The following is a 24,440-nucleotide window of genomic DNA, read 5'->3' as shown; positions in this document are numbered from 1 at the left end:
CTGTTAAAATTCTTCAGAAACGTCACTTTTGAAGTGTTTTCTTGTACTTTTAAGCCAATCAGATACCCTACGGGCTCGGAAAGTGCAACGAAACCATCAAATTTTAGCTAGAAACTGTATTTTTGTCGATTTTTATTGAATTTGAACTATATTTCAACGTTTTTTGATGGTTCTGAGCCACCAAACACACTTAAAGCATGCAGAATCGACTCAGAAAAGGAAAAGGAGACGTTTAGGTCAATTTTATGCATTCTGGCGTTCGTAGATACAAGAAAACTGTTAAAATTCTTCAGAAACGTCACTTTTGAAGTGTTTTCTTGTACTTTTAAGCCAATCAGATACCCTACGGGCTCGGAAAGTGCAACGAAACCATCAAATTTTAGCTAGAAACTGTATTTTTGTCGATTTTTATTGAATTTGAACTATATTTCAACGTTTTTTGATGGTTCTGAGCCACCAAACACACTTAAAGCATGCAGAATCGATTCAGAATAGGAAAAGGAGACGTTTAGGTCAATTTTATGCATTCTGGCGTTCGTAGATACAAGAAAACTGTTAAAATTCTTCAGAAACGTCACTTTTGAAGTGTTTTCTTGTACTTTTAAGCCAATCAGATACCCTACGGGCTCGGAAAGTGCAACGAAACCATCAAATTTTAGCTAGAAACTGTATTTTTGTCGATTTTTATTGAATTTGAAACTATATTTCAACGTTTTTTGATGGTTCTGAGCCACCAAACACACTTAAAGCATGCAGAATCGACTCAGAATAGGAAAAGGAGACGTTTAGGTCAATTTAATGCATTCTGGCGTTCGTAGATACAAGAAAACTGTTAAAATTCTTCAGAAACGTCACTTTTGAAGTGTTTTCTTGTACTTTTAAGCCAATCAGATACCCTACGGGCTCGGAAAGCGCAACGAAACCATCAAATTTTAGCTAGAAACTGTATTTTTGTCGATTTTTATTGAATTTGAACTATATTTCAACGTTTTTTGATGGTTCTGAGCCACCAAACACACTTAAAGCATGCAGAATCGACTCAGAATAGGAAAAGGAGACGTTTAGGTCAATTTTATGCATTCTGGCGTTCGTAGATACAAGAAAACTGTTAAAATTCTTCAGAAACGTCACTTTTGAAGTGTTTTCTTTCACTTTTAAGCCAATCAGATACCCAACGGGCTCGGAAAGTGCAACGAAACCATCAAATTTTAGCTAGAAACTGTATTTTTGTCGATTTTTATTGAATTTGAACTATATTTCAACGTTTTTTGATGGTTCTGAGCCACCAAACACACTTAAAGCATGCAGAATCGACTCAGAATAGGAAAAGGAGACGTTTAGGTCAATTTTATGCATTCTGGCGTTCGTAGATACAAGAAAACTGTTAAAATTCTTCAGAAACGTCACTTTTGAAGTGTTTTCTTGTACTTTTAAGCCAATCAGATACCCTACGGGCTCGGAAAGTGCAACGAAACCATCAAATTTTAGCTAGAAACTGTATTTTTGTCGATTTTTATTGAATTTGAACTATATTTCAACGTTTTTTGATGGTTCTGAGCCACCAAACACACTTAAAGCATGCAGAATCGACTCAGAAAAGGAAAAGGAGACGTTTAGGTCAATTTTATGCATTCTGGCGTTCGTAGATACAAGAAAACTGTTAAAATTCTTCAGAAACGTCACTTTTGAAGTGTTTTCTTGTACTTTTAAGCCAATCAGATACCCTACGGGCTCGGAAAGTGCAACGAAACCATCAAATTTTAGCTAGAAACTGTATTTTTGTCGATTTTTATTGAATTTGAACTATATTTATTATTATTATTATTATTATTATTATTGACATCTTTCCCAACGGGGTAGACCCAATTACAGGGAAAGGAAAAAAAACAAAAAACAAAAAACAAAACATTATAGGAATTTTGTGTTGCTGAATGTAAAAAATTTAGCTAGAATAAAATCAAAATACATAATATTCCACAGATCAAATTTGACCAAATCACAATAAAGCAAATTGTCAATCTGCAAGAAAGACACTAATACGAAATATTTACCAATTGATACGTATGCCTTATATGCCATATTCCTGGATTATCACATTTAGGATAACAGAAAAATTATCAGTCAGGTCGCAGGTTTTAAAAATTCTATTACATACTTTGCACATTGAAATGATGGGGGACTTCACATGAATATTACTATTACTTAAAGGACAGTAAAAGATTTCACGTTGACGCGAATTATGTCTAGGTACTAGAAAATTCAGCTTACCTGTTAGCCATATATTATCTATTTTGTTGTTGATTAAATTAATAATGAATTTGACTCCAGCTGTAATTCTTCTATTGAATAGTGAATTGATATTAAATCGGTTCAGAAGAAGAGACTGATGCACTCCCCTTTGAGGATATACTCCATCTTCACAATATGACAGAAACTTAAGAAACATACGCTGAACCGACTCAATGCGGTTGATATGGACTTGATAGATAGGTTGCCATACAATCGAACCGTACTCCAACTGAGATCTGACTAACGCAAAGAATAAAATTTTCAGAGTTTGTACTTTTGTGAAATCCTTACCATTTCTATAAATGAAGCCGTAGATTTTATGCGCTTTAGCAACCAACTGATTAATGTGTGGAACGAACGTGAATTTCTCATCAAATAAAATACCAAGATCAGTAATATTCATAACGCGTTTTAAGTTTGTGTTATTGATTAAATACTGGAAACACAAAGTTGACTTCTTGCGAGAATACGACACAACTAAACATTTCAAAATATTCAAATAGAGTCGATTTCTTAAACACCATTGAAAGATGTTATCAAGATCGGATTGGAGGGCAATGCAGTCTTCCACAGAAGTGATTACTTTATAAATTTTATAGTCGTCAGCAAATAGCAGGCTATCAACAGACACAACATTTGAAATGTCGTTGATAAACAGTAAAAACAGCAATGGGCCCAAATTCGACCCCTGCGGTACACCAGAACTAGGGAATATTTTTTTTGACGTATAACATCTATACCTAACGCATTGATCACGATTTAATAAATAAGATTTAAACAAATTGAGGAGTGCATCTGTAAATCCAAATGATTTTAACTTGAGTAATAAAATGTAATGATCGATTTGATCAAATGCCTTAAGAAAATCAAGGTACACCACATCAACTTGTTTTCTGTCATCAATTGCTTCTGATGTAAACTGTGTAAAGCAGACTAGATTCGTGATAGTGGACCGCTTATCCATAAACCCATGCTGAGATGGACTAATATATACTTTGACCGCTGAATAAATATGTTTGTATAATATACCTTCAAAAATCTTGGCAAAATTGCAAAGTAATGAGATAGGCCTGTAATTTTTCACGTCCGCTTTATCACCTTTTTTCAGAACCGGACATATTAAAGCCGCCTTCCACATCGCAGGGAAGGTCGAAGTTTTTATTATTAAGTTGTATATATATACCAACGGCTGTGCGAAAACAGAAGCGCAATCTTTCAACAAAAAATTTGGAATACCATCCGGACCCATGGTTAGTGTATTTTTAGAGTTCTTTAATGCATTAAACACATCTTCTTCTAATATTTGGGGAGGTGAGACACAACCGATCTCACGAATATCAAAATTATCTGCTATAACAGATGGATCAGATGGAACATAAACAGAATTAAAGTAGTCCGAAAACGCATCTACAATGAGATTTGGATCATCAAAATTACAGTTATTATATTTCATAGTGCTAGGTATTCGCGATGTGCCTTTTTTACTTTGAATAAATCCCCAAAAACGTTTAGGATCTTCATGGAGACGATTTTCAATATCCGCCACATAGTTTTTGTAAGAGTTAAATATGGCTTGTTTGCTATTAGAGCGATAGAACTTGAATTTATTAAAGGATTCAGTAGTTTTGAGTTTCTTGTACTGTTTATACGCCAATCTCTTATACTGTAACAACGAGATAATGTCAACGTTAAACCAAGGAGGATAATGCTGTTGTCTTGTTTTGACCCGCAACTTAGGAACAGTTACTTGAAAGACGCTATTAATTAATTCATACAAAATTGAGCATGCTCCATCAACTGTGTTAGCTTTAAACAAGGAGGACCAATCCGTATCTAAAAATAATTGATACATACTTTGAAAGTCTGCCTTCTTAAAATTAAATGAATCAGCCTGGTCATTCATGCTAAATTGAGGAAGAACATCAGCTATTAAATTTAAATTAAAAAATAGAGCTGGATGATAAAGATCCTCTTTCACAAAAGGAGATAGTAGTTTGAAGACACTACACGTAACATTGGAGATTACAAGATCTAAAATATGGTTGTAGAAATTGTACACATTATTATACTGACGAGTATTACAAAATTTGATAAAATTATTTAATAAACAGCTGAAACGGTCATCAGATCCTTCCATAAAACCAGAGATGTTGAAATCACCTACAATAACTATATTATCCAAACCTGAGAAATAATTTAAAGAACTAAAAACATCAAAGAACAATTCAGCATCTTGGTAACACATCGATGGTGGCATATACAGAACAAATATGTAAAACTTACGAAAGTTTTTACATAACAATTTTACACCTACAATATCGATACTTGGAACTGTATCATATATAGAGGAGAGATCTAATTCAGAACATCGTAACTTAGAATTAATTGCTAATAGTACACCCCCACCTCTTGCCATACCACTCTTAATTGGATCGCGATCTTTACGAAAAACCAAATAATTAGGAGGAACTAATTCACTATTAAACATACCTTCAGTTGCCCAGGTCTCAGAAATCGCTATCACGTCAAAATTAGAAGATGCAACATTATTAAAAAAATTAGCAGTTTTAGTTCTTAGCCCTCTAACATTTTGATAGGCGCAGCGTAAGTACTTGATTTCGCATGGTGTAACAGTACGTTCTATAGATTTATCTAAGGATGTTATAAAAAATTGTTAGTAGAAACCGACAGAGATGCAAACCGATTAGAAGTTGCTACTGGAGAGGATGGTTCAGTATTAGGAGCCGTATTGTGATGCTTTGCATTGATGTTCATAAAAGGAGGTTTAAAACCCGGTATCTTTTTAATCTCCAGTTGAACTGGTTCAGCAAGTACAGTATTACGAAGCTTTGCCTCTGCAAACTTGAATGCAAAACAACAATCACGATCCCAGGCTGAATGCTCTACATCAATGTCAAAGCCATGCATGGTTTTTAATCTCATACAATTACTACATTCCTTTGTTTTCGCTTGACACGTATTAACATGGTGCTCACCGGAGCATATGGGACAGCTAATTGGTCTGAAACATTTAGTTTGTGTATGATTGAAGCCATTGCATTTGAAACATCTTGTAACAGTAGTATCATCATATATTTTACAGACATTTATCCCTACAAGTAAGGAGCCAGCATTAATTACTTTTTTATAAGTATGAATATCTAACTGAATAACTGCCTGTAAAACTTTTTTGTTTTTTCTCAACGGCCATAAATTTAAGAGTTTATACACAGTTGCATCTGCTAATAATTCTAGATTTTGTGATTTTAAATAATTCATAAGAGATTCTTTATCAAGGCAAGATGGTATACCTACAATCCGTACCTTAGGATGCTCTGATCTTAATACTACAACATCATAATCACTTGATAATTTATCAGTAGCAATTTGTTTTAACTTTTTAGAATTTTCACTACTGCTACATCCAACGATAATGGCACCATCTTTAGCTCTTTTAGAATTAGTTACGCCAATATTTTCATTAACAAGATTTATATTTCGCAATAAATCATTCTGTGTTTGATGTGAATCTTGAACAACTTTTGGCTTAATCAAAACTTTTGCCTGTGTATTAGCGGCTAATTTACCTGCATATGACCCACTGTCCTTTGCTTTATCACCACTATTAGTACTATTAGTTAACAATCGCACCAAATCAATATTAGATTGCTTCAAATTATCAACTTCCACTCTAAGTTTAGTTACTTCTTGCAATATTTTCTCAGTCTCACATGACACTATGCTTTGAATTACTGATCTGACTTCGACATTCTGCAAAACAGAACCCAAATTAGACGCTACAAAATTTGGAGAATCAACGAAATAATTGTACATTGGAACTTTAAAGACCCCATTACAATCTGCACATAAAAATTTCACTTGGGCAGAGTATCGCTGTAGACGCTCACAAGACGTTTTATCCTCCGGTAACAGCCCCAAACACGAGAAGTGCACCGGCCGGCTGCAACCGTCACAGGTAAACGACATGAATTTTTCAACGGGAGCTGTGCATACCGGGCAGAGTGTAGAATCAGGAATATCTTTAATTGTTGACGACGAAGTATCTCCTGTTACAGGCATATTAGCAACAATGTACGATTACAACGTAACCTCAAAATAAAGTAAACAAATCAAACGTCAACGTCAAACTCCAGACTTAAGAATCACAGTGGCCGCTGCAATGGACGCACGTGGCGACCTCGCACGGCCACTAAGGAAACAAACAAATAAACAAACGACTTGTATAAAAACTAATTCACAAAAAGAAACCAAATCGAACAAACTACATTAACAGACAGCTTTAAACTGCCTGGCCCATTCAGACAAAGTTTGTGATGTCAAATAGCACAGACTTACCAATTAAAGATTATATTTACTCCAAAGAAATTGAAAATAAAATGGAGACACAATCAACACGTCGAACTCACACTCAGAAAAAAAGAAAACGTTTTTTGATGGTTCTGAGCCACCAAACACACTTAAAGCATGCAGAATCGACTCAGAATAGGAAAAGGAGACGTTTAGGTCAAATTTATGCATTCTGGCGTTCGTAGATACAAGAAAACTGTTAAAATTCTTCAGAAACGTCACTTTTGAAGTGTTTTCTTGTACTTTTAAGCCAATCAGATACCCTATGGGCTCGGAAAGTGCAACGAAACCATCAAATTTTAGCTAGAAACTGTATTTTTGTCGATTTTTATTGAATTTGAACTATATTTCATCGTTTTTTGATGGTTCTGAGCCACCAAACACACTTAAAGCATGCAGAATCGACTCAGAATAGGAAAAGGAGACGTTTAGGTCAATTTTATGCATTCTGGCGTTCGTAGATACAAGAAAACTGTTAAAATTCTTCAGAAACGTCACTTTTGAAGTGTTTTCTTGCACTTTTAAGCCAATCAGATACCCTACGGGCTCGGAAAGTGCAACGAAACCATCAAATTTTAGCTAGAAACTGTATTTTTGTCGATTTTTATTGAATTTGAACTATATTTCAACGTTTTTTGATGGTTCTGAGCCACCAAACACACTTAAAGCATGCAGAATCGACTCAGAATAGGAAAAGGAGACGTTTAGGTCAATTTTATGCATTCTGGCGTTCGTAGATACAAGAAAACTGTTAAAATTCTTCAGAAACGTCACTTTTGAAGTGTTTTCTTGTACTTTTAAGCCAATCAGATACCCTACCGGCTCGGAAAGTGCAACGAAACCATCAAATTTTAGCTAGAAACTGTATTTTTGTCGATTTTTATTGAATTTGAACTATATTTCAACGTTTTTTGATGGTTCTGAGCCACCAAACACACTTAAAGCATGCAGCATCGACTCAGAATAGGAAAAGGAGACGTTTAGGTCAATTTTATGCATTCTGGCGTTCGTAGATACAAGAAAACTGTTAAAATTCTTCAGAAACGTCACTTTTGAAGTGTTTTCTTGTACTTTTAAGCCAATCAGATACCCTACGGGCTCGGAAAGTGCAACGAAACCATCAAATTTTAGCTAGAAACTGTATTTTTGTCGATTTTTATTGAATTTGAACTATATTTCAACGTTTTTTGATGGTTCTGAGCCACCAAACACACTTAAAGCATGCAGAATCGACTCAGAATAGGAAAAGGAGACGTTTAGGTCAATTTTATGCATTCTGGCGTTCGTAGATACAAGAAAACTGTTAAAATTCTTCAGAAACGTCACTTTTGAAGTGTTTTCTTGTACTTTTAAGCCAATCAGATACCCTACGGGCTCGGAAAGTGCAACGAAACCATCAAATTTTAGCTAGAAACTGTATTTTTGTCGATTTTTATTGAATTTGAACTATATTTCAACGTTTTTTGATGGTTCTGAGCCACCAAACACACTTAAAGCATGCAGAATCGACTCAGAATAGGAAAAGGAGACGTTTAGGTCAATTTTATGCATTCTGGCGTTCGTAGATACAAGAAAACTGTTAAAATTCTTCAGAAACGTCACTTTTGAATTGTTTTCTTGTACTTTTAAGCCAATCAGATACCCTACGGGCTCGGAAAGTGCAACGAAACCATCAAATTTTAGCTAGAAACTGTATTTTTGTCGATTTTTATTGAATTTGAACTATATTTCAACGTTTTTTGATGGTTCTGAGCCACCAAACACACTTAAAGCATGCAGAATCGACTCAGAATAGGAAAAGGAGACGTTTCGGTCAATTTTATGCATTCTGGCGTTCGTAGATACAAGAAAACTGTTAAAATTCTTCAGAAACGTCACTTTTGAAGTGTTTTCTTGTACTTTTAAGCCAATCAGATACCCTACGGGCTCGGAAAGTGCAACGAAACCATCAAATTTTAGCTAGAAACTGTATTTTTGTCGATTTTTATTGAATTTGAACTATATTTCAACGTTTTTTGATGGTTCTGAGCCACCAAACACACTTAAAGCATGCAGAATCGACTCAGAATAGGAAAAGGAGACGTTTAGGTCAATTTTATGCATTCTGGCGTTCGTAGATACAAGAAAACTGTTAAAATTCTTCAGAAACGTCACTTTTGAAGTGTTTTCTTGTACTTTTAAGCCAATTAGATACCCTACGGGCTCGGAAAGTGCAACGAAACCATCAAATTTTAGCTAGAAAGTGTATTTTTGTCGATTTTTATTGAATTTGAACTATATTTCAACGTTTTTTGATGGTTCTGAGCCACCAAACACACTTAAAGCATGCAGAATCGACTCAGAATAGGAAAAGGAGACGTTTAGGTCAATTTTATGCATTCTGGCGTTCGTAGATACAAGAAAACTGTTAAAATTCTTCAGAAACGTCACTTTTGAAGTGTTTTCTTGTACTTTTAAGCCAATCAGATACCCTACGGGCTCGGAAAGTGCAACGAAACCATCAAATTTTAGCTAGAAACTGTATTTTTGTCGATTTTTATTGAATTTGAACTATATTTCAACGTTTTTTGATGGTTCTGAGCCACCAAACACACTTAAAGCATGCAGAATCGACTCAGAATAGGAAAAGGAGACGTTTAGGTCAATTTTATGCATTCTGGCGTTCGTAGATACAAGAAAACTGTTAAAATTCTTCAGAAACGTCACTTTTGAAGTGTTTTCTTGTACTTTTAAGCCAATCAGATACCCTATGGGCTCGGAAAGTGCAACGAAACCATCAAATTTTAGCTAGAAACTGTATTTTTGTCGATTTTTATTGAATTTGAACTATATTTCAACGTTTTTTGATGGTTCTGAGCCACCAAACACACTTAAAGCATGCAGAATCGACTCAGAAAAGGAAAAGGAGACGTTTAGGTCAATTTTATGCATTCTGGCGTTCGTAGATACAAGAAAACTGTTAAAATTCTTCAGAAACGTCACTTTTGAAGTGTTTTCTTGTACTTTTAAGCCAATCAGATACCCTACGGGCTCGGAAAGTGCAACGAAACCATCAAATTTTAGCTAGAAACTGTATTTTTGTCGATTTTTATTGAATTTGAACTATATTTCAACGTTTTTTGATGGTTCTGAGCCACCAAACACACTTAAAGCATGCAGAATCGACTCAGAATAGGAAAAGGAGACGTTTAGGTCAATTTTATGCATTCTGGCGTTCGTAGATACAAGAAAACTGTTAAAATTCTTCAGAAACGTCACTTTTGAAGTGTTTTCTTGTACTTTTAAGCCAATCAGATACCCTACGGGCTCGGAAAGTGCAACGAAACCATCAAATTTTAGCTAGAAACTGTATTTTTGTCGATTTTTATTGAATTTGAACTATATTTCAACGTTTTTTGATGGTTCTGAGCCACCAAACACACTTAAAGCATGCAGAATCGACTCAGAATAGGAAAAGGAGACGTTTAGGTCAATTTTATGCATTCTGGCGTTCGTAGATACAAGAAAACTGTTAAAATTCTTCAGAAACGTAACTTTTGAAGTGTTTTCTTGTACTTTTAAGCCAATCAGATACCCTATGGGCTCGGAAAGTGCAACGAAACCATCAAATTTTAGCTAGAAACTGTATTTTTGTCGATTTTTATTGAATTTGAACTATATTTCAACGTTTTTTGATGGTTCTGAGCCACCAAACACACTTAAAGCATGCAGAATCGACTCAGAATAGGAAAAGGAGACGTTTAGGTCAATTTTATGCATTCTGGCGTTCGTAGATACAAGAAAACTGTTAAAATTCTTCAGAAACGTCACTTTTGAAGTGTTTTCTTGCACTTTTAAGCCAATCAGATACCCTACGGGCTCGGAAAGTGCAACGAAACCATCAAATTTTAGCTAGAAACTGTATTTTTGTCGATTTTTATTGAATTTGAACTATATTTCAACGTTTTTTGATGGTTCTGAGCCACCAAACACACTTAAAGCATGCAGAATCGACTCAGAATAGGAAAAGGAGACGTTTAGGTCAATTTTATGCATTCTGGCGTTCGTAGATACAAGAAAACTGTTAAAATTCTTCAGAAACGTCACTTTTGAAGTGTTTTCTTGTACTTTTAAGCCAATCAGATACCCTACCGGCTCGGAAAGTGCAACGAAACCATCAAATTTTAGCTAGAAACTGTATTTTTGTCGATTTTTATTGAATTTGAACTATATTTCAACGTTTTTTGATGGTTCTGAGCCACCAAACACACTTAAAGCATGCAGCATCGACTCAGAATAGGAAAAGGAGACGTTTAGGTCAATTTTATGCAATCTGGCGTTCGTAGATACAAGAAAACTGTTAAAATTCTTCAGAATCGTCACTTTTGAAGTGTTTTCTTGTACTTTTAAGCCAATCAGATACCCTACGGGCTCGGAAAGTGCAACGAAACCATAAAATTTTAGCTAGAAACTGTATTTTTGTCGATTTTTATTGAATTTGAACTATATTTCAACGTTTTTTGATGGTTCTGAGCCACCAAACACACTTAAAGCATGCAGAATCGACTCAGAATAGGAAAAGGAGACGTTTAGGTCAATTTTATGCATTCTGGCGTTCGTAGATACAAGAAAACTGTTAAAATTCTTCAGAAACGTCACTTTTGAAGTGTTTTCTTGTACTTTTAAGCCAATCAGATACCCTACGGGCTCGGAAAGTGCAACGAAACCATCAAATTTTAGCTAGAAACTGTATTTTTGTCGATTTTTATTGAATTTGAACTATATTTCAACGTTTTTTGATGGTTCTGAGCCACCAAACACACTTAAAGCATGCAGAATCGACTCAGAATAGGAAAAGGAGACGTTTAGGTCAATTTAATGCATTCTGGCGTTCGTAGATACAAGAAAACTGTTAAAATTCTTCAGAAACGTCACTTTTGAAGTGTTTTCTTGTACTTTTAAGCCAATCAGATACCCTACGGGCTCGGAAAGCGCAACGAAACCATCAAATTTTAGCTAGAAACTGTATTTTTGTCGATTTTTATTGAATTTGAACTATATTTCAACGTTTTTTGATGGTTCTGAGCCACCAAACACACTTAAAGCATGCAGAATCGACTCAGAATAGGAAAAGGAGACGTTTAGGTCAATTTTATGCATTCTGGCGTTCGTAGATACAAGAAAACTGTTAAAATTCTTCAGAAACGTCACTTTTGAAGTGTTTTCTTGTACTTTTAAGCCAATCAGATACCCTATGGGCTCGGAAAGTGCAACGAAACCATCAAATTTTAGCTAGAAACTGTATTTTTGTCGATTTTTATTGAATTTGAACTATATTTCAACGTTTTTTGATGGTTCTGAGCCACCAAACACACTTAAAGCATGCAGAATCGACTCAGAATAAGAAAAGGAGACGTTTAGGTCAATTTTATGCATTCTGGCGTTCGTAGATACAAGAAAACTGTTAAAATTCTTCAGAAACGTCACTTTTGAAGTGTTTTCTTGCACTTTTAAGCCAATCAGATACCCAACGGGCTCGGAAAGTGCAACGAAACCATCAAATTTTAGCTAGAAACTGTATTTTTGTCGATTTCTATTGAATTTGAACTATATTTCAACGTTTTTTGATGGTTCTGAGCCACCAAACACACTTAAAGCATGCAGAATCGACTCAGAATAGGAAAAGGAGGCGTTTAGGTCAATTTTATGCATTCTGGCGTTCGTAGATACAAGAAAACTGTTAAAATTCTTCAGAAACGTCACTTTTGAAGTGTTTTCTTGTACTTTTAAGCCAATCAGATAACCTACGGGCTCGGAAAGTGCAACGAAACCATCAAATTTTAGCTAGAAACTGTATTTTTGTCGATTTTTGTTGAATTTGAACTATATTTCAACGTTTTTTGATGGTTCTGAGCCACCAAACACACTTAAAGCATGCAGAATCGACTCAGAATAGGAAAAGGAGACGTTTAGGTCAATTTTATGCATTCTGGCGTTCGTAGATACAAGAAAACTGTTAAAATTCTTCAGAAACGTCACTTTTGAAGTGTTTTCTTGTACTTTTAAGCCAATCAGATACCCTACGGGCTCGGAAAGTGCAACGAAACCATCAAATTTTAGCTAGAAACTGTATTTTTGTCGATTTTTATTGAATTTGAACTATATTTCAACGTTTTTTGATGGTTCTGAGCCACCAAACACACTTAAAGCATGCAGAATCGACTCAGAATAGGAAAAGGAGACGTTTAGGTTAATTTTATGCATTCTGGCGTTCGTAGATACAAGAAAACTGTTAAAATTCTTCAGAAACGTCACTTTTCAAGTGTTTTCTTGTACTTTTAAGCCAATCAGATACCCTACGGGCTCGGAAAGTGCAACGAAACCATCAAATTTTAGCTAGAAACTGTATTTTTGTCGATTTTTATTGAATTTGAACTATATTTCAACGTTTTTTGATGGTTCTGAGCCACCAAACACACTTAAAGCATGCAGAATCGACTCAGAATAGGAAAAGGAGACGTTTAGGTCAATTTTATGCATTCTGGCGTTCGTAGATACAAGAAAACTGTTAAAATTCTTCAGAAACGTCACTTTTGAAGTGTTTTCTTGTACTTTTAAGCCAATCAGATACCCTACGGGCTCGGAAAGTGCAACGAAACCATCAAATTTTAGCTAGAAACTGTATTTTTGTCGATTTTTATTGAATTTGAACTATATTTCAACGTTTTTTGACGGTTCTGAGCCACCAAACACACTTAAAGCATGCAGAATCGACTCAGAATAGGAAAAGGAGACGTTTAGGTCAATTTTATGCATTCTGGCGTTCGTAGATACAAGAAAACTGTTAAAATTCTTCAGAAACGTCACTTTTGAAGTGTTTTCTTGTACTTTTAAGCCAATCAGATACCCTACGGGCTCGGAAAGTGCAACGAAACCATCAAATTTTAGCTAGAAACTGTATTTTTGTCGATTTTTATTGAATTTGAACTATATTTCAACGTTTTTTGATGGTTCTGAGCCACCAAACACACTTAAAGCATGCAGAATCGACTCAGAATAGGAAAAGGAGACGTTTAGGTCAATTTTATGCATTCTGGCGTTCGTAGATACAAGAAAACTGTTAAAATTCTTCAGAAACGTCACTTTTGAAGTGTTTTCTTGTACTTTTAAGCCAATCAGATACCCAACGGGCTCGGAAAGTGCAACGAAACCATCAAATTTTAGCTAGAAACTGTATTTTTGTCGATTTTTATTGAATTTGAACTATATTTCAACGTTTTTTGATGGTTCTGAGCCACCAAACACACGTAAAGCATGCAGAATCGACTCAGAATAGGAAAAGGAGACGTTTAGGTCAATTTTATGCATTCTGGCGTTCGTAGATACAAGAAAACTGTTAAAATTCTTCAGAAACGTCACTTTTGAAGTGTTTTCTTGTACTTTTAAGACAATCAGATACCCAACGGGCTCGGAAAGTGCAACGAAACCTTCAAATTTTAGCTAGAAACTGTATTTTTGTCGATTTTTATTTAATTTGAACTATATTTCAACGTTTTTTGATGGTTCTGAGCCACCAAACACACTTAAAGCATGCAGAATCGACTCAGAATAGGAAAAGGAGACGTTTAGGTCAATTTTATGCATTCTGGCGTTCGTAGATACAAGAAAACTGTTAAAATTCTTCAGAAACGTCACTTTTGAAGTGTTTTCTTGTACTTTTAAGCCAATCAGATACCCTACGGGCTCGGAAAGTGCAACGAAACCATCAAATTTTAGCTAGAAACTGTATTTTTGTCGATTTTTATTGAATTTGAACTATATTTCAACGTTTTTTTATGGTTCTGAGCCACCAAACACACTTAAAGCATGCAGAATCGACTCAGAATAGGAAAAGGAGACGTTTAGGTCAATTTTATGCATTCTGGCGTTCGTAGATACAAGAAAACTGTTAAAATTCTTCAGAAACGTCACTTTTGAAGTGTTTTCTTGTACTTTTAAGCCAATCAGATACCCTACGGGCTCGGAAAGTGCAACGAAACCATCAAATTTTAGCTAGAAACTGTATTTTTGTCGATTTTTATTGAATTTGAACTATATTTCAACGTTTTTTGATGGTTCTGAGCCACCAAACACACTTAAAGCATGCAGAATCGACTCAGAATAGGAAAAGGAGACGTTTAGGTCAATTTTATGCATTCTGGCGTTCGTAGATACAAGAAAACTGTTAAAATTCTTCAGAAACGTCACTTTTGAAGTGTTTTCTTGTACTTTTAAGCCAATCAGATACCCTACGGGCTCGGAAAGTGCAACGAAACCATCAAATTTTAGCTAGAAACTGTATTTTTGTCGATTTTTATTGAATTTGAACTATATTTCAACGTTTTTTGATGGTTCTGAGCCACCAAACACACTTAAAGCATGCAGAATCGACTCAGAATAGGAAAAGGAGACGTTTAGGTCAATTTTATGCATTCTGGCGTTCGTAGATACAAGAAAACTGTTAAAATTCTTCAGAAACGTCACTTTTGAAGTGTTTTCTTGTACTTTTAAGCCAATCAGATACCCTACGGGCTCGGAAAGTGCAACGAAACCATCAAATTTTAGCTAGAAACTGTATTTTTGTCGATTTTTATTGAATTTGAACTATATTTCAACGTTTTTTGATGGTTCTGAGCCACCAAACACACTTAAAGCATGCAGAATCGACTCAGAATAGGAAAAGGAGACGTTTAGGTCAATTTTATGCATTCTGGCGTTCGTAGATACAAGAAAACTGTTAAAATTCTTCAGAAACGTCACTTTTGAAGTGTTTTCTTGTACTTTTAAGCCAATCAGATACCCTACGGGCTCGGAAAGTGCAACGAAATCATCAAATTTTAGCTAGAAACTGTATTTTTGTCGATTTTTATTGAATTTGAACTATATTTCAACGTTTTTTGATGGTTCTGAGCCACCAAACACACTTAAAGCATGCAGAATCGACTCAGAATAGGAAAAGGAGACGTTTAGGTCAATTTTATGCATTCTGGCGTTCGTAGATACAAGAAAACTGTTAAAATTCTTCAGAAACGTCACTTTTGAAGTGTTTTCTTGTACTTTTAAGCCAATCAGATACCCTACGGGCTCGGAAAGTGCAACGAAACCATCAAATTTTAGCTAGAAACTGTATTTTTGTCGATTTTTATTGAATTTGAACTATATTTCAACGTTTTTTGATGGTTCTGAGCCACCAAACACACTTAAAGCATGCAGAATCGACTCAGAATAGGAAAAGGAGACGTTTAGGTCAATTTTATGCATTCTGGCGTTCGTAGATACAAGAAAACTGTTAAAATTCTTCAGAAACGTCACTTTTGAAGTGTTTTCTTGTACTTTTAAGCCAATCAGATACCCTACGGGCTCGGAAAGTGCAACGAAACCATCAAATTTTAGCTAGAAACTGTATTTTTGTCGATTTTTATTGAATTTGAACTATATTTCAACGTTTTTTGATGGTTCTGAGCCACCAAACACACTTAAAGCATGCAGAATCGACTCAGAATAGGAAAAGGAGACGTTTAGGTCAATTTTATGCATTCTGGCGTTCGTAGATACAAGAAAACTGTTAAAATTCTTCAGAAACGTCACTTTTGAAGTGTTTTCTTGTACTTTTAAGCCAATCAGATACCCGACGGGCTCGGAAAGTGCAACGAAACCATCAAATTTTAGCTAGAAGCTGTATTTTTGTCGATTTTTATTGAATTTGAACTATATTTCAACGTTTTTTGATGGTTCTGAGCCACCAAACACACTTAAAGCATGCAGAATCGACTCAGAATAGGAAAAGGAGACGTTTAGGTCAATTTTATGCATTCTGGCGTTCGTAGATACAAGAAAACTGTTAAAATTCTTCAGAAACTTCACTTTTGAAGTGTTTTCTTGTACTTTTAAGCCAATCAGATACCCTACGGGCTCGGAAAGTGCAACGAAACCATCAAATTTTAGCTAGAAACTGTATTTTTGTCGATTTTTATTGAATTTGAACTATATTTCAACGTTTTTTGATGGTTCTGAGCCACCAAACACACTTAAAGCATGCAGAATCGACTCAGAATAGGAAAAGGAGACGTTTAGGTCAATTTTATGCATTCTGGCGTTCGTAGATACAAGAAAACTGTTAAAATTCTTCAGAAACGTCACTTTTGAAGTGTTTTCTTGTACTTTTAAGCCAATCAGATACCCTACGGGCTCGGAAAGTGCAACGAAACCATCAAATTTTAGCTAGAAACTGTATTTTTGTCGATTTTTATTGAATTTGAACTATATTTCAACGTTTTTTGATGGTTCTGAGCCACCAAACACACTTAAAGCATGCAGAATCGACTCAGAATAGGAAAAGGAGACGTTTAGGTCAATTTTATGCATTCTGGCGTTCGTAGATACAAGAAAACTGTTAAAATTCTTCAGAAACGTCACTTTTGAAGTGTTTTCTTGTACTTTTAAGCCAATCAGATACCCTACGGGCTCGGAAAGTGCAACGAAACCATCAAATTTTAGCTAGAAACTGTATTTTTGTCGATTTTTATTGAATTTGAACTATATTTCAACGTTTTTTGTTGGTTCTGAGCCACCAAACACACTTAAAGCATGCAGAATCGACTCAGAATAGGAAAAGGAGACGTTTAGGTCAATTTTATGCATTCTGGCGTTCGTAGATACAAGAAAACTGTTAAAATTCTTCAGAAACGTCACTTTTGAAGTGTTTTCTTGTACTTCTAAGCCAATCAGATACCCTACGGGCTCGGAAAGTGCAACGAAACCATCAAATTTTAGCTAGAAACTGTATTTTTGTCGATTTTTATTGAATTTGAACTATATTTCAACGTTTTTTGATGGTTCTGAGCCACCAAACACACTTAAAGCATGCAGAATCGACTCAGAATAGGAAAAGGTGACGTTTAGGTCAATTTTATGCATTCTGGCGTTCGTAGATGCAAGAAAACTGTTAAAATTCTTCAGAAACGTCACTTTTGAAGTGTTTTCTTGTACTTTTAAGCCAATCAGATACCCTACGGGCTCGGAAAGTGCAACGAAACCATCAAATTTTAGCTAGAAACTGTATTTTTGTCGATTTTTATTGAATTTGAACTATATTTCAATGTTTTTTGATGGTTCTGAGCCACCAAACACACTTAAAGCATGCAGAATCGACTCAGAATAGGAAAAATAGACGTTTAGGTCAATTTTATGCATTCTGGCGTTCGTAGATACAAGAAAACTGTTAAAATTCTTCAGAAACGTCACTTTTGAAGTGTTTTCTTGTACTTTTAAGCCAATCAGATACCTTACGGGCTCGGAAAGTGCAACGAAACCATCAAATTTTAGCTAGAAACTGTATTTTTGTCAATTTTTATTGAATTTGAACTATATTTCAACGTTTTTTGATGGTTCTGAGCCACCAAACACACTCAAAGCATGCAGAATCGACTCAGAATAGGAAACGGAGACGTTTAGGTCAATTTTATGCATTCTGGCGTTCGTAGATACAAGAAAACTGTTAAAATTCTTCAGAAACGTCACTTTTGAAGTGTTTTCTTGTGCTTTTAAGCCAATCAGATACCCAACGGGCTCGGAAAGTGCAACGAAACCATCAAATTTTAGCTAGAAACTGTATTTTTGTCGATTTTTATTGAATTTGAACTATATTTCAACGTTTTTTGATGGTTCTGAGCCACCAAACACACTTAAAGCATGCAGAATCGACTCAGAATAGGAAAAGGTGACGTTTAGGTCAATTTTATGCATTCTGGCGTTCGTAGATACAAGAAAACTGTTAAAATTCTTCAGAAACGTCACTTTTGAAGTGTTTTCTTGTACTTTTAAGCCAATCAGATACCCTACGGGCTCGGAAAGTGCAACGAAACCATCAAATTTTAGCTAGAAACTGTATTTTTGTCGATTTTTATTGAATTTGAACTATATTTCAATGTTTTTTGATGGTTCTGAGCCACCAAACACACTTAAAGCATGCAGAATCGACTCAGAATAGGAAAAATAGACGTTTAGGTCAATTTTATGCATTCTGGCGTTCGTAGATACAAGAAAACTGTTAAAATTCTTCAGAAACGTCACTTTTGAAGTGTTTTCTTGTACTTTTAAGCCAATCAGATACCTTACGGGCTCGGAAAGTGCAACGAAACCATCAAATTTTAGCTAGAAACTGTATTTTTGTCAATTTTTATTGAATTTGAACTATATTTCAACGTTTTTTGATGGTTCTGAGCCACCAAACACACTTAAAGCATGCAGAATCGACACAGAATAGGAAAAGGAGACGTTTAGGTCAATTTTATGCATTCTGGCGTTCGTAGATACAAGAAAACTGTAAAAATTCTTCAGAAACGTCACTTTTGAAGTGTTTTCTTGTACTTTTAAGCCAATCAGATACCCTACGGGCTCGGAAAGTGCAACGAAACCATCAAATTTTAGCTAGAAACTGTATTTTTGTCGATTTTTATTGAATTTGAACTATATTTCAACGTTTTTTGATGGTTCTGAGCCACCAAACACACTTAAAGCATGCAGAATCGACTCAGAATAGGAAAAGGAGACGTTTAGGTCAATTTTATGCATTCTGGCGTTCGTAGATACAAGAAAACTGTTAAAATTCTTCAGAAACGTCACTTTTGAAGTGTTTTCTTGTACTTTTAAGCCAATCAGATACCCTACGGGCTCGGAAAGTGCAACGAAACCATCAAATTTTAGCTAGAAACTGTATTTTTGTCGATTTTTATTGAATTTGAACTATATTTCAACGTTTTTTGATGGTTCTGAGCCACCAAACACACTTAAAGCATGCAGAATCGACTCAGAATAGGAAAAGGAGACGTTTAGGTCAATTTTATGCATTCTGGCGCTCGTAGATACAAGAAAACTGTTAAAATTCTTCAGAAACGTCACTTTTGAAGTGTTTTCTTGTACTTTTAAGCCAATCAGATACCCTACGGGCTCGGAAAGTGCAACGAAACCATCAAATTTTAGCTAGAAACTGTATTTTTGTCGATTTTTATTGAATTTGAACTATATTTCAACGTTTTTTGATGGTTCTGAGCCACCAAACACACTTAAAGCATGCAGAATCGACTCAGAATAGGAAAAGGAGACGTTTAGGTCAATTTTATGCATTCTGGCGTTCGTAGATACAAGAAAACTGTTAAAATTCTTCAGAAACGTCACTTTTGAAGTGTTTTCTTGTACTTTTAAGCCAATCAGATACCCTACGGGCTCGGAAAGTGCAACGAAACCATCAAATTTTAGCTAGAAACTGTATTTTTGTCGATTTTTATTGAATTTGAACTATATTTCAACGTTTTTTGATGGTTCTGAGCCACCAAACACACTTAAAGCATGCAGAATCGACACAGAATAGGAAAAGGAGACGTTTAGGTCAATTTTATGCATTCTGGCGTTCGTAGATACAAGAAAACTGTAAAAATTCTTCAGAAACGTCACTTTTGAAGTGTTTTCTTGTACTTTTAAGCCAATCAGATACCCTACGGGCTCGGAAAGTGCAACGAAACCATCAAATTTTAGCTAGAAACTGTATTTTTGTCGATTTTTATTGAATTTGAACTATATTTCAACGTTTTTTGATGGTTCTGAGCCACCAAACACACTTAAAGCATGCAGAATCGACTCAGAATAGGAAAAGGAGACGTTTAGGTCAATTTTATGCATTCTGGCGTTCGTAGATACAAGAAAACTGTTAAAATTCTTCAGAAACGTCACTTTTGAAGTGTTTTCTTGTACTTTTAAGCCAATCAGATACCCTACGGGCTCGGAAAGTGCAACGAAACCATCAAATTTTAGCTAGAAACTGTATTTTTGTCGATTTTTATTGAATTTGAACTATATTTCAACGTTTTTTGATGGTTCTGAGCCACCAAACACACTTAAAGCATGCAGAATCGACTCAGAATAGGAAAAGGAGACGTTTAGGTCAATTTTATGCATTCTGGCGTTCGTAGATACAAGAAAACTGTTAAAATTCTTCAGAAACGTCACTTTTGAAGTGTTTTCTTGTACTTTTAAGCCAATCAGATACCCAACGGGCTCGGAAAGTGCAACGAAACCATCAAATTTTAGCTAGAAACTGTATTTTTGTCGATTTTTATTGAATTTGAACTATATTTCAACGTTTTTTGATGGTTCTGAGCCACCAAACACACTTAAAGCATGCAGAATCGACTCAGAATAGGAAAAGGAGACGTTTAGGTCAATTTTATGCATTCTGGCGTTCGTAGATACAAGAAAACTGTTAAAATTCTTCAGAAACGTCACTTTTGAAGTGTTTTCTTGTACTTTTAAGCCAATCAGATACCCTACGGGCTCGGAAAGTGCAACGAAACCATCAAATTTTAGCTAGAAACTGTATTTTTGTCGATTTTTATTGAATTTGAACTATATTTTAACGTTTTTTGATGGTTCTGAGCCACCAAACACACTTAAAGCATGCAGAATCGACTCAGAATAGGAAAAGGAGACGTTTAGGTCAATTTTATGCATTCTGGCGTTCGTAGATACAAGAAAACTGTTAAAATTCTTCAGAAACGTCACTTTTGAAGTGTTTTCTTGTACTTTTAAGCCAATCAGATACCCTACGGGCTCGGAAAGTGCAACGAAACCATCAAATTTTAGCTAGAAACTGTATTTTTGTCGATTTTTATTGAATTTGAACTATATTTCAACGTTTTTTGATGGTTCTGAGCCACCAAACACACTTAAAGCATGCAGAATCGACTCAGAATAGGAAAAGGAGACGTTTAGGTCAATTTTATGCATTCTGGCGTTCGTAGATACAAGAAAACTGTTAAAATTCTTCAGAAACGTCACTTTTGAAGTGTTTTCTTGTACTTTTAAGCCAATCAGATACCCTACGGGCTCGGAAAGTGCAACGAAACCATCAAATTTTAGCTAGAAACTGTATTTTTGTCGATTTTTATTGAATTTGAACTATATTTCAACGTTTTTTGATGGTTCTGAGCCACCAAACACACTTAAAGCATGCAGAATCGACTCAGAATAGGAAAAGGAGACGTTTAGGTCAATTTTATGCATTCTGGCGTTCGTAGATACAAGAAAACTGTTAAAATTCTTCAGAAACGTCACTTTTGAAGTGTTTTCTTGTACTTTTAAGCCAATCAGATACCCTACGGGCTCGGAAAGTGCAACGAAACCATCAAATTTTAGCTAGAAACTGTATTTTTGTCGATTTTTATTGAATTTGAACTATATTTCAACGTTTTTTGATGGTTCTGAGCCACCAAACACACTTAAAGCATGCAGAATCGACTCAGAATAGGAAAAGGAGACGTTTAGGTCAATTTTATGCATTCTGGCGTTCGTAGATACAAGAAAACTGTTAAAATTCTTCAGAAACGTCACTTTTGAAGTGTTTTCTTGTACTTTTAAGCCAATCAGATATCCTACGGGCTCGGAAAGTGCAACGAAACCATCAAATTTTTGCTAGAAACTGTATTTTTGTCGATTTTTATTGAATTTGAACTATATTTCAACGTTTTTTGATGGTTCTGAGCCACCAAACACACTTAAAGCATGCAGAATCGACTCAGAATAGGAAAAGGAGACGTTTAGGTCAATTTTATGCATTCTGGCGTTCGTAGATACAAGAAAACTGTTAAAATTCTTCAGAAACGTCACTTTTGAAGTGTTTTCTTGTACTTTTAAGCCAATCAGATACCCTACGGGCTCGGAAAGTGCAACGAAACCATCAAATTTTAGCTAGAAACTGTATTTTTGTCGATTTTTATTGAATTTGAACTATATTTCAACGTTTTTTGATGGTTCTGAGCCACCAAACACACTTAAAGCATGCAGAATCGACTCAGAATAGGAAAAGGAGACGTTTAGGTCAATTTTATGCATTCTGGCGTTCGTAGATACAAGAAAACTGTTAAAATTCTTCAGAAACGTCACTTTTGAAGTGTTTTCTTGTACTTTTAAGCCAATCAGATATCCTACGGGCTCGGAAAGTGCAACGAAACCATCAAATTTTTGCTAGAAACTGTATTTTTGTCGATTTTTATTGAATTTGAACTATATTTCAACGTTTTTTGATGGTTCTGAGCCACCAAACACACTTAAAGCATGCAGAATCGACTCAGAATAGGAAAAGGAGACGTTTAGGTCAATTTTATGCATTCTGGCGTTCGGAGATACAAGAAAACTGTTAAAATTCTTCAGAAACGTCACTTTTGAAGTGTTTTCTTGTACTTTTAAGCCAATCAGATACCCTACGGGCTCGGAAAGTGCAACGAAACCATCAAATTTTAGCTAGAAACTGTATTTTTGTCGATTTTTATTGAATTTGAACTATATTTCAACGTTTTTTGATGGTTCTGAGCCACCAAACACACTTAAAGCATGCAGAATCGACTCAGAATAGGAAAAGGAGACGTTTAGGTCAATTTTATGCATTCTGGCGTTCGTAGATACAAGAAAACTGTTAAAATTCTTCAGAAACGTCACTTTTGAAGTGTTTTCTTGTACTTTTAAGCCAATCAGATATCCTACGGGCTCGGAAAGTGCAACGAAACCATCAAATTTTTGCTAGAAACTGTATTTTTGTCGATTTTTATTGAATTTGAACTATATTTCAACGTTTTTTGATGGTTCTGAGCCACCAAACACACTTAAAGCATGCAGAATCGACTCAGAATAGGAAAAGGAGACGTTTAGGTCAATTTTATGCATTCTGGCGTTCGTAGATACAAGAAAACTGTTAAAATTCTTCAGAAACGTCACTTTTGAAGTGTTTTCTTGTACTTTTAAGCCAATCAGATACCCTACGGGCTCGGAAAGTGCAACGAAACCATCAAATTTTAGCTAGAAACTGTATTTTTGTCGATTTTTATTGAATTTGAACTATATTTCAACGTTTTTTGATGGTTCTGAGCCACCAAACACACTTAAAGCATGCAGAATCGACTCAGAATAGGAAAAGGAGACGTTTAGGTCAATTTTATGCATTCTGGCGTTCGTAGATACAAGAAAACTGTTAAAATTCTTCAGAAACGTCACTTTTGAAGTGTTTTCTTGTACTTTTAAGCCAATCAGATACCCTACGGGCTCGGAAAGTGCAACGAAACCATCAAATTTTAGCTAGAAACTGTATTTTTGTCGATTTTTATTGAATTTGAACTATATTTCAACGTTTTTTGATGGTTCTGAGCCACCAAACACACTTAAAGCATGCAGAATCGACTCAGAATAGGAAAAGGAGACGTTTAGGTCAATTTTATGCATTCTGGCGTTCGTAGATACAAGAAAACTGTTAAAATTCTTCAGAAACGTCACTTTTGAAGTGTTTTCTTGTACTTTTAAGCCAATCAGATACCCTACGGGCTCGGAAAGTGCAACGAAACCATCAAATTTTAGCTAGAAACTGTATTTTTGTCGATTTTTATTGAATTTGAACTATATTTCAACGTTTTTTGTTGGTTCTGAGCCACCAAACACACTTAAAGCATGCAGAATCGACTCAGAATAGGAAAAGGAGACGTTTAGGTCAATTTTATGCATTCTGGCGTTCGTAGATACAAGAAAACTGTTAAAATTCTTCAGAAACGTCACTTTTGAAGTGTTTTCTTGTACTTCTAAGCCAATCAGATACCCTACGGGCTCGGAAAGTGCAACGAAACCATCAAATTTTAGCTAGAAACTGTATTTTTGTCGATTTTTATTGAATTTGAACTATATTTCAACGTTTTTTGATGGTTCTGAGCCACCAAACACACTTAAAGCAT

General features: G+C 35.2%; 1 protein-coding gene across 1 annotated transcript; it reads right to left on the bottom strand.

Annotated features, from left to right (window-relative positions):
- Window positions 1-2,268: 2,268 nt before the first annotated feature.
- On the bottom strand, window positions 2,269-6,369 carry LOC135121213 (uncharacterized; the record flags this gene model as incomplete). Its single annotated transcript, XM_064045523.1, has 5 exons — window positions 6,139-6,369; window positions 5,877-6,060; window positions 4,780-4,941; window positions 4,573-4,728; window positions 2,269-4,473 (listed from the first exon to the last, which is right to left on the bottom strand). Coding segments are annotated over exons 1-5 (2,938 nt in total), but the record flags the coding sequence as incomplete, so codon positions are not given.
- Between the last annotated feature and the right edge of the window lie 18,071 nt (window positions 6,370-24,440).

Source organism: Zophobas morio, unplaced genomic scaffold, assembly GCF_036711695.1.
Source record: "Zophobas morio isolate AGI-343-1 ecotype UQ-CSIRO unplaced genomic scaffold, CSIRO_AGI_Zmor_V1 ptg000530l, whole genome shotgun sequence".
Taxonomy (NCBI): domain Eukaryota; kingdom Metazoa; phylum Arthropoda; class Insecta; order Coleoptera; family Tenebrionidae; genus Zophobas; species Zophobas morio.
This window is presented reverse-complemented; position numbering and strand designations above follow the sequence as displayed.